We start from the raw sequence: 11243 nt of genomic DNA on the forward strand, positions 1-11243 counted from the left end.
ATGTATGGATCACTTGGGTTGTTACCAACATCTGGTGAAAATTTCATGTCATTAGCACCTCTAGTAATATATTTACTGAGAAAAATGGTGATGTGTTCCATACTTATTTTACCCGCTGTATATGAATAAAATGTGCGTAAGTGTGACAGCTGCTGAGGTAGACAAACAGACTGATACAGATTTTCTTTTCCTTTACCCTTTTGAAGGATTGGTTTCAGTTCTCCAAAGGCCTGATGAAAGAAGGCTTCAAAGCCAATTACAACGAGCAGGCCTGCCCCGTGCGCGAGTACACCTACGTGTCACGCTTCGACAGCAACAGCTCCGACACCTCCGACCTCAGCGACACCACCAATCAAACCGACTGCTCCGTCTTCATCGGCATGAACGAGTCAGAGGACCCGTGAACAACTTTCCTCCAGGTCTAATATCTAAAGATGAGCAGCAAGTTCTGTCTAAACGCATTCAATTTTGGATTCAGGAAGGTGTTTCAGTTGACTGGAAGGATTTGTTTTATACAAATATAGTATAGCAACCTTTGTGTAAAGCAACCATATTCTTTCTGCAGCCATTCAGAGTTTTGATTCATCAAAAATAAAATACATCTGATGACTGGTTCTGCAACCAACCCAGCAGTGGTGAAATGTTTAATGTTCTTTCCATTATCAATATTACTTAATTTCCCTCTGGGATCAATAAAATATTTTTGAATTTGAATTTATAATTCTAAGAATAATTCAAACATAACCAAAAATTTCAAAATGTTCTATTTGATTGTGTTGTTAAATGATGTGTTTTATATTTTTTACATTTTTCATTTTGTTTTTATTATATATTTTTTAAAATCCTGCTTCTTTTTTGCCTTTTTTACTCTTGTGTTTTTCCAATGCTAATGCTTCACAGACTGAATGTATTTTGAATATAGCAACTCTTTTGCTCACATGTAATCACATTGACAAAAACCTATAACGTCATAAAGTAAAAAGCACTGAAAGCTGGCGTGTCTAAGTTTCTGAGTTTTTTGTTGACATTGTAATCCCTTTATGTTTCTAATAAAATAAAGGCATGCTGTTTACTCATTTATTTATGCATTCTAATTGCAGTTAATTTTAAGTTGAATTGTATAGTTTGTTACATTTCATTAAACAGAATTTAATTTCTGTTTAATGTTTAAAAACAAGATAACTGTTGCTCTTATGCTAACCTGATTTTATTCATATAATTTGTTTATTTTGTTGGTTTTGATTGGTTAAAGAAGTGTTTCCAGTAACTAGTCATGGGTCACATTAATGCCAGCAGCATCCCACCTTTTTTCCACCCCCAATAATTTCTTTTCATTTCAAGCAGTCTTCACAGAGGTCAAGATCGCACGTCCTGCACAACTAAAAAAAAATAAAATAAAATAGCACTTGATAGTCCTCCCACAGCAGCTTAAAGTGAAACTTCACTTATTAGCTGTGTTTTGGCCTTCATATTCATCCAACAGACCGTATGTGTCTATGGTAAAATATCACTCCATTAAACTGAGCACAGGAGTCCCTCAAGGATGTGTGCATAGTCCTCGGTTCTTTACCCTTCCAACATGGAAGTGTGCTGCCAAATTCAGAATGAGCTCATTGAGTTTGCTGAGGACAACAGTAGTGGGATTCAATATGTCTCTTAGGCCTTGTCCACAAAGAAACACACAATCCAATAACTTATTTCTAAAAATATCCTCGTAAATCCATCACCATTTCTAGAAATGTCTTGAAAGGAAAGGAATACCATGTTACTGCTGCCTATGTGGCACTGTAACGCTGTACACCACAAAAACAGTAACCACGGTGTGAAGCAGGCTCACAAAGCTTCACAACACAGGTAAGAACTGAGACGGGGCAATGAAGTTATCATTTTCAAAAGGCTGTGCTTTGGCCGTCTATACACAAAAACACAAAAATAGGTGATGTAAGATTTTTTTTCAAAAAAGTACCATTTTGCGGATTCAAAATGCCATTTCGGTTTCGATACAATCATTTAAAAAAAATTTATGTACACTTCTAGTGATGAAGTTGATAGGAGGTAGGAGGCCTCCTATGGGCCTCCATTGATAGGAGGCCCCAGGGAAGACCCAGGACTCACTGGAGGAATTACGTATCCTCTCTGGCCTGGGAACACCTTGCCCCAGGACAAGCTGGAAAGTATTTCTGGGGAGAGGCATGTCTGGGTTTCCCTCTTGGACCTGCTGCTTCCTGCTATGGATAAGTGGCAGAAGAAAGAGATGGAGACTTTAAAGTATCCCTGTGTGGATGGTCGCTTCACATCAGCCAAACAAAAAAGCTGATTTTGGATTCTAACTAAACTCCCAAAAACATCAATTGCGTGTTTGTTTGTTGTTTTGGCACTCATCTGAAAGAAAGAAGCCCAGTTTTATGTCAGTAAATTGAAATTTTCAAAGAAATGACATTTGCATATTTATGAAATTAAATAATGATTATCTTTTACTTTTTTTTCCAAAGGTGATACTGTTATTACTGATACAACCCCAAAGTCCCTCAGTATTTGTTAGTGTAAATTTTGTTCATTCACTCTAATTATTTTCTCTTGTGTGTGGTAAGTGTTTAAGGTATCAGAAGCATTAAAAGAACTCTGCAAAGCCACACAGAAACTAAATGACTGTTATGTTGTGTTATATAAAGTACTACAAAGTGATACTTGAGTAAAAGTACAATCAAATTACTTTGGTAAAAGTTAAAGTCTCTTTTAGGAATATTACTTGAGTAAAAGTCTTAAAGTATCTGATATTTTTTGTTCTTAAGTATTAAAAGTAAAAGTATTGATTTAAAATGAGAAGTTAGATTTTCTGTAATGACATTTATYAGGAGGTGACCTCCCCAAAAACTGCAGAAATGACTGTTGTATTAAAAGAATGAATGGATGTTAAATTTAGGATGCACTAGTCCAGCTGTTTCAGTTTATATACATATATCACATATATCAAGGGTGTCCAAACCTTTTCCCCAAAATTAAAAATCTATCTGACAGCTGTGGGCAAATGCAATAATATAATTCATTAAATACAAATACTTCTTAATTCATAAGAAGTACATAGAAATACTTCTTAATTCATGAAACACAAATACTTCTTTAGTCTTTTTCTTTTAATGATTATGTCCTGCTCAAGTGTGACATGATTTGTTTGTGTACAAAATAATACGGTATCAGAAATTTATATATTTATACTTCTCATTCAACCACAGTTAAATTCACTCTATCTAGGAGGCACAGTTTATATGGATGGTATTTATTTTTTACAACAAGCTGGAATAAAAACAAGCAAAAATGAAATAAAAGTAACGACTTTCCTGCCTTTTTCAAAAAATGTAAGGAGTAGAAAGTACAGATAATTGTGTGAAAATGTAAGAAGCAGTAGTAAAAAGTAGGCTGAAAAATAATTACTCAAGTAAAGTACAGATACCCAAATATTCTACTTAAGTACAGTAACAAGGTATTTGTACTTAATTACTTTACAACTGTGGTTTCAGTTCTTGTGGGAAAATAGTTAAAACAGGTAGAAAGAAAACCGTAGGCATCAGTGAGGAAATATGAAACATTTACCATATAAGAGGGAATGTACTGTACCTGGTATGGTGAGGTCAAAGTAGATTTGTCTGTATTCTAGGGTTTATTACACACCACATTCTACAATTTAATTTTGATTTATAGCAAATTATTGTATAATTTACTCTCCTTGTGAAGACATTTTGACTTAGACCTTTCAAAATGAAAAAAACTCCAGTTTTTGAGTTTCACTTTCACACAGTCACAGAAAACCACCTGCATGAACTTTCTGTGAAGCTTCTGAATGTTTTATTTCAAAGTTATTTTCTGTGATAGAAAAACAAAAAAAAAACAGAAAATGGGTTTTTTTTTGGTGTAACATATGCAGAAACAGCTGGTGGCAAGTAAAACTATATCAGAGCAGTTAGTGAGTCATCTTATGGTTACTTTTAGACTTTTTTTTTCCTGCAGCTGATGAAATAAGTTTTATGCAAACACTTATGCATCACTAAAACTTGATTTGTTTTACTTATTAGTTTTATGTAAAATATGGGTCTGAGGTCCAACTCAAGTCTCTGCTCCTGACAATTAATGATGATATAGTAAGTATAAATATAAAGTATACAGTAAATCTTGCATTGGTTAATCACTTCAGCCTAAATATCTGCCATCATATCATACTTCATGAGTATTTTTTTTTCATTTTTACATTTACAACGTGACATTTTTTTGTTTAAAACATTACTTTCAGATTCAGTATGGATTGTTTTTGTTGTTTTCGCAAGTCCAACTCAAAGGCACTGTCTTTTATTTTGATTGTATTTATCTAGAATTCTATGAACAACGGCTGTTTATTACATTTGTTCAATAAGTAAATGTTTTAAATCCTTACGAATCCATTTTAACAGTATTGGATATTTAGGGAGTAATTAACAAAAAAGCTCAGAAACAAGCTTATATGAATAAATATAATTGCAATAAAACCTTTAAAATGAAAAATGGACCTATTTACTCGCTTCACTTTTCACTTGACATGACTGTTTGCATTTTATCAACACATAAAACATCTTTCCTAAGAAATCAGCAAAGTTTTGTTTTTGATGGAAAGATTAAAAACGATACATGTTACTATAAAGACGACTCGAGTTTTTTGAACAGTCGTTAAAAAACCCCCCTCTGGGTTGTGCTCAGTGTCCCAGTGTGTCAGGATGTGAACAACGCCTCTGTCAACATTGAGCTTTGCTGAATGGAAAACTACAACCCACAGTGGTGAGGTTGTAGAGGAAGTCGAAGATAACAGAAAACTCTCACTCATCGCTGAACCTCATTGAACCTGTCGGCTACGATGTTGCCTCCGCTGCTTCTGCTTATCTGTCTGAGCGGACAAGTTCTGGCCAGAACACCTCCTGGTAAGATCTTTAATCATCTCATGAATTATAGGTTTGATATTATAATAACTAATTATCATTTTTATAGTCTGTTTAAGTGTGTGATTTGCTGAAAACGTGGTGGATTGATTCATAATCTTTCAAATTGATCGGAAGGACAGCTAGCTGATATTTGTGATAATTCCTAATATTCTAAATAAAAACTTATCATTGAGCATTAACTAAAGGATTTAAGTTCTGCTGAGTGTACAGAGCCAAACTTTAGAAAAATTCCCTTCATGACATTTGTTCCTTTTAAGTGTTCATTCATGATTTGTCATCATGTGACATCAAAACGCTGTCAAATGTTACATAATGAATAATAATGTATCCTGTAACTGCAGTTACCTCTAAATAAATTAAATGTTTATACTTTTTATATATTAATAACTCTGAGAAAGAAAGTCACAAAAAGGCATGACACTTCTCACTTTTCATCAGTTGCTGAAAAGTGATACTTTCATTTCTGTCAAATTTCAGAAACGTTTAGATTTTTCATCAATAATCGCAGGATGCTCATCTATAACTGATAAGGATTAACAAACCCCAAAATTTCCCTTTTGGAGACAAAAAGATGACCATAACTCAGTGAGCTCAAATTTAGTGTGGAAATGAGTCATTTATAACTTTAACAAAGTATAAAGTGTCACAACATCCTGGGCTGCCACGCATTTTATGTTAATTTACCCAGAAAATTTCACCAAAAAGATTCAAACATTTCAGAGTATTAGGCGTTCGTTCAAAGAAAATAACACATTTTTCTCCCCACAGATTTTTTTGACGGACTATGGCGTCTGCTTTAACGACGCAATCTGATCTTTGTCAGTTTTATTTTACCCTCTTCCTGCCAAACTTCCTGAGACGTTCAGATAGATTAAAGCTGCGAAAACTTCAGAAAAAAAATACTTGATTTGTTAAAACTTTGTTTTTCTTTTTTTCGATGCGATGTGGAATATATTTGGGAGGATGTGGAGGGTGGGAAAGAAGACGTATATTTACGAGATTCTGCAGAAGTTTGGTATTGTGTCGAAATAATTACCGCAGACTTTTTGTCCCGTTCATAAACAGCAGAAAAATTAGATTCAGATGCCTGCATCCATTTATAGACAATTTTAAACCCTAGACAAGATTTCAGGTGGTGCTCCCTTGTGTAATTTTCTAAATCCCACTGCCAATTTAGATACAAATACCAAATTTAATTGTTTTGTCTTTGGTTTGATTCATTTGAAACAGAACAGCAGGAGTCTACCTGCCAACATCTGCTGACAGCAACAAGGAACACCTGTTCACGTTAACGAGCAGCTGTGGAGTGAAGCAGTTCTAGGGGGTCCAGTATATTAAAATTGTAAAAGATCTGCTCAAAACTATGCATTTTCCATTTGAAGGGCATTTTACTCAATTCTCGGGATTAATAAAACAACATAAAATCAGCATTTTATGAAGGTAGAACACTGAAAACCAGACTTTAAGCTCAACTTTATCTTAGATAAAAACTGAAACCTTCATTACCCTCATTTTGTTTTATATTGCCACGCTGAGCATCAGTTGTTAGTCTTGACTGCATCGTATATCATGCAGTATGTTCTGCACCATATAACACCTCATGGCTGAGAAACCCACAGAACAAGTTTCCTTTATAAGTTAGAGACTGAATAAACTTTCTGATAAAAAAAGTTTTTTCCATTCTTCATTTGTGGCACCCTTAGCAAATGCCTATACTGCCTATGCCATGGGTCCTTCATGTTTTAATTTAGAAGTCTTTATGCAGTATGTTTTAAAACATTATTAAAAACCTTTTCTTGCTTCTTCTTATTAACTTATGTTAGTCCAAGTTTAAGACAAATAAAGTTCATCATTCTTTTATTTGGCTCCTGAAAAATAACAAAAACATGCCATCTATATTTAGTTGGACAATAATGTATTGCTGTTTTTGTTTTGTATGATGGCCCACACTCAGAATATTTCCTCTCCAGGCTGAGATTTGATAAAATYGTGTGCAGACCGTAGATTTAAAAATTCACTCGTGTCTTCAAAGAGACATTTTCAAACCGTCATGCTGAGACTGTGAGGCTGGCTGAAAAATCACAGGTGCAAAGTTTCATTTGAGCAAGTTTCCTTTATGTGGTCAGATGTTATTTTAGTTGTACGTAACAGAAATTTTCAGCTCGGGTTGTTTGGCAGTCAGACAGTTTTCAACAAGCTGAGGTTTTGCTGGTTTTTCGCGGGTGATCGAGAACAAGTGTATGCCTCTGAGTTTGTTTGTCTGTTAGCAAAATATCTCAAGAATCAATGGACAGATTTCGATGAGCATGTCTACATCTAATAAACAAATCAACCTCAGCAAACACAAAAAATGATTAGAATGCCAACATTTTTACAGAGTTTTAATGAGAGTTTGGCTTTGCAGTAATGGAGGCTGATTCTTATATCATTTATATTTGCAGCAGTGTTACAGTTTGTTTAATGTCTTGTGTTTTGAACAGGTGTGGAGTGTGTTGCGATGAATTTGGAGTATGTTCAATGTTTCTGGAATAAAAATGGTATTCCAGAGGTCAATTACACCTTTTCCAGCCGGTTAGTACCTGATGAGGAAAACATGTTGTAGTTAAAATGAACCATACAGGCCAAGCTTTCACTTTCTTTTCAAGATAAATGTTCTGAATGTAAAGTTCTCTAAAAGGTCCTTGAAGTCCAAATTTACAAAAAAAATGTATTTACATGAACTGTATTTTGTTCTTAGCTGAAAATATGAACAAGTTGTTTGATGCTTTATACAAAATACTGCATAACTGTTAAGATAAGCARAAAAGCTAACATGTTAATGTATTTTTGTATTATTTTATCTGTAAAATGTACAAGAACTAATAATATTACAGATTACAAAGATAATAAACTGCAATAAATTTTGGACTGTTACTTGTATAAGTTTCTAAAACCTATTTTTACACAGGTTCACTCATGAAACAGAAACAAACTGTTCTGAATACTTATCAGAAAACGGCACAAATACTGGATGCATTCGGGCTTTGAAAAAAATAATATTCAGGCTTCACCAATTTTACACGACCTTGAGAAACAGCAGTGAGGTGTATCATCAGTATCATAAGCCGCCAATGAAAGGTATGGACATGTTTTGCTGTGTAACGTAAAATGAAGCTGCACTCGTTTTAGAAGAAAAGGATTTCRTCCAACATATATCATAAACATAAAGTATGAAATAATCCCATTTCCTGTCTCTTCTGTTCGTGCCGTCACCAGTCAAGTTAAAGCCACCATCCAACCTGACGGTAAAAAAAGGATCTGACTTCAACCTGTGGTTTTACTGGAACCACACTCATAGAGGACATGTGAAGATTCAGAGTCAAGTCCAACACAGAATAAACAACAACATATGGGAGGTCGGCGGCAACTGGTTCCTTATTTTTTCATTTGTGAAACTTGTTTTAAATTTCTAATTCCATCAACTTGTTCTAATATTTTTCAGCCCTCTGATGTTGTTGATGACAGGCAGTATTATTGCATTGAATCCCCCTCCAACAGCTCCAGATATGAGCTGCAGGTACGAAGCAAATGTGGCCCAGATAAAGACTCAAAATCTTGGAGCGACTGGAGCGAGCCGGTGGTCTTCGATAAGAGCCCAAGTAAAACTGCAAGCTGTTAGTTTGTACATCTGCAGATAAACAAATGTTGAAACACTGAACTACATCTCTCCTTTTTCCCTCCCAGATACAACTATGGTAAAAAAGGTAGATGGGTCAATGTCTGTGTGGACACCAGTGCATTATGTGGTGGGGGTCATCGGCTTCATCCTACTGATCCTGCTGCTAATGAAACATGACAGGTGGGTCTCCCAGCATGCTTTGGAGGTTTGTTATTGATTCAATTTTTATACATCTTATATTCTAATCCTTTAATATCTTGTTTCTGATATTCTAGTTTCCTGCTTCTTTAGGAATTATCCTTTTGCACTCTTCTTCGCATAACATTTGTCTTCATTCTGCCTCACAAACACGTATTTCAGCATTTCAATCAATCCTTTGTTCTTTCATCTTTTTCTCTTTGGCGCAGTGATCTTCATCAGCGCTCAAGGATCAGTTTGCTGCAGTAGTTCAGTGGTCTAAGGTTGTGTTAAGAAGGGTGTCCAGCTTAAAACAATTGGCARATCTTTCATGCACGTCGGCTTGCTATGGCTGCAGCAGGGAGCAGCAACAAAAATTAAATAAAAAAATACAAAAGCAAGAACCAAAATGATTTACCTGTAATCAGCAACTAAATACGTTGACTCATGTGTCTGGATTGTTGCCTCCGCCGAGGGCRAGGTAATGTTTTCAGTTGCGTATGTCTGTCTGTCGTTCTGTCTGTGGACAGCATCACTCAAAAACTTGAAGACGGATTGTCATGACATTTTTATCACGTGGGTACTGGGCCAAGGAACACACCAATAAATTTTGGTGATGTTCCGGATCACGATGCGGATACAGGAATTTCTTTTCTTTTAACACTCTGAGATCGGCAAAGCTGTGATGCTTTCACAGGGCTTCTGTAAAAAAAACAGTGAGCTGGATTGGACAGCACGGACTTCAAACTTTATTAAAGTAATGTTAAAACCAGTTTTAATGATGAATAATTTTTGCCATAATATGCACGTTTACAGAACATTTTGTGACCAGGAAGTGCGACTGCACCATGAAACTTATTTTTCCCATTTCCTCAAACACACCACATTTCCGAAACAATCAATCAAAACAGTTTCTCACTACTAAACAGAGAGCTGCTGGGCCTCAAAGTTTGGGGACGGGGGGAGCCAGGAAGCACTTTATAAAGAGTCAAACCAGTACAAACTCATACAAGGAGATAAAACCGACGTTTTACATGGTGAAATGTGACTGATGAAAACTTAGGAGCTTAATCTGACACCAGTTTGACGATGAATAACGTCGGGTGATGAGTCTTTTTTTTTTCACATTGGACTCCACCGAGAAGAAATCCCATGCATACTGCCTGCTTAAATGTTCRCTACGTCAGAACTTATTCAACAAATGTGTTTCCATCTCTGCTTTTGCGCATTAACTCTAACAGGATGGGGGAAATTGGTCTTGGCGGAGGTTTGCACTCTCCGAGTGATTCTAATTTATAAAAGTGCTTAGAAAAGAAAGTACAAAAGAAAATGTAAAGCTATGCATATCGCCCGTCATCTTGCATGGATCCTTCAAAATATGTCGACTGAGACGGCAGCACTGTTAGGCTTGTTTATCTCTTTATGTGTCCCTGTGATCCCAGACAGCAAAAGATGTTAATTCAAWGTTGAATTATGGTCAAAAAAAGTTGAATTTTGGTGAACATCGACGACTGATGGTGGATCAACCATCAAACAATCATCCATTTCTCGCCACATAACCAGTGTTGAAAGGGTTATTGAATCAATGTTGTTTCATGGTTGAGAYTGAAATGCCTTTAAATGGATGGTTGGTTTATGAGATAATTGATTCTATGAATGTTTCTAACATCTATTCAGGCTCAGAATCATCTTCATCTCAGTGGTTCCCAAACCCTCTCTGAAGTCTCCCGACTTCAAGGTCAGTACACCCAGAACMTTCACATAAACTTCTCATGAACATTTATTAGTTAGCTTTCAAAGCTACAGTTACTGAACGCAATGAACAGAAGGGACATCTGTAGTTGTGCTTAGTGTAAGGCTGAGCTTCTTCAAAAATGTGCTTTAACCTACAGGATGTCACTGTCATCATGTAAGAAAATACGTATTCAATAGACTGAAGTCAATATGAAAACCACGATTGTTAAATAAAATGATTTGTAGAAGGAATAAACCATACAAAACCAGAATTCTGGAACCGAGTGAGGTTTCATTGCCACCAGAGCTGAAAGGAAACCACACTGGCGAAAAACCAGGAAGTACATCAATTTATACATGATTCTTCAATGCCTGCGTTCGCCCCCTACTGACCTACGGCTGAATCACAGGCATTCAGACAAAAATCTCATCTACTGTTATCATAACGTTTTAATTATGTGTTGTTATAATTCGGACATGTAACTAATCTATATCAAAACATAATAGATTAAACATTGTCAACATTATAAAAAGGAAAACCTAAGAATATAGTGTTGTGCTTTTAACATCAGAACTAACCTGTAATAACTTTAAATTTCTTCAGTCTGACTCTTCTCAAATTAAGTGAAATAATCTACGAAAAACACTTTTTGACGGACATGAGATTGTAAGACTTGGTTAGACGGACAGTTTTGTGTGTCCTCGGGACA

The 11243-nt window shown here is 35.6% G+C and overlaps 2 protein-coding genes across 2 annotated transcripts in view; both read left to right on the forward strand.

Moving 5' to 3' along the window:
• The window catches only part of LOC106527375 (cytokine receptor common subunit gamma), a 14659-nt gene extending 13579 nt beyond the window's left edge, over positions 1-1080 (forward strand). The window contains exon 8 of the mRNA XM_014022239.1: positions 207-1080. Coding sequence (XP_013877693.1) covers positions 207-404 — 198 coding nt within the window. The 3' untranslated portion in view covers positions 405-1080. The remainder of the gene's footprint in view (positions 1-206) is intronic.
• A 6359-nt stretch (positions 1081-7439) lies between these two features.
• Positions 7440-11243, forward strand: part of LOC106527376 (uncharacterized) — a 5105-nt gene continuing 1301 nt past the window's right edge. The window contains exons 1-6 of the mRNA XM_014022240.1: positions 7440-7562; positions 7912-8081; positions 8220-8359; positions 8446-8602; positions 8688-8802; positions 10477-10537. Coding sequence (XP_013877694.1) covers positions 7462-7562; positions 7912-8081; positions 8220-8359; positions 8446-8602; positions 8688-8802; positions 10477-10537 — 744 coding nt within the window. The 5' untranslated portion in view covers positions 7440-7461. The remainder of the gene's footprint in view (positions 7563-7911; positions 8082-8219; positions 8360-8445; positions 8603-8687; positions 8803-10476; positions 10538-11243) is intronic.

Source organism: Austrofundulus limnaeus, unplaced genomic scaffold, assembly GCF_001266775.1.
Source record: "Austrofundulus limnaeus strain Quisiro unplaced genomic scaffold, Austrofundulus_limnaeus-1.0 Scaffold321, whole genome shotgun sequence".
Lineage (NCBI taxonomy): Eukaryota > Metazoa > Chordata > Actinopteri > Cyprinodontiformes > Rivulidae > Austrofundulus > Austrofundulus limnaeus.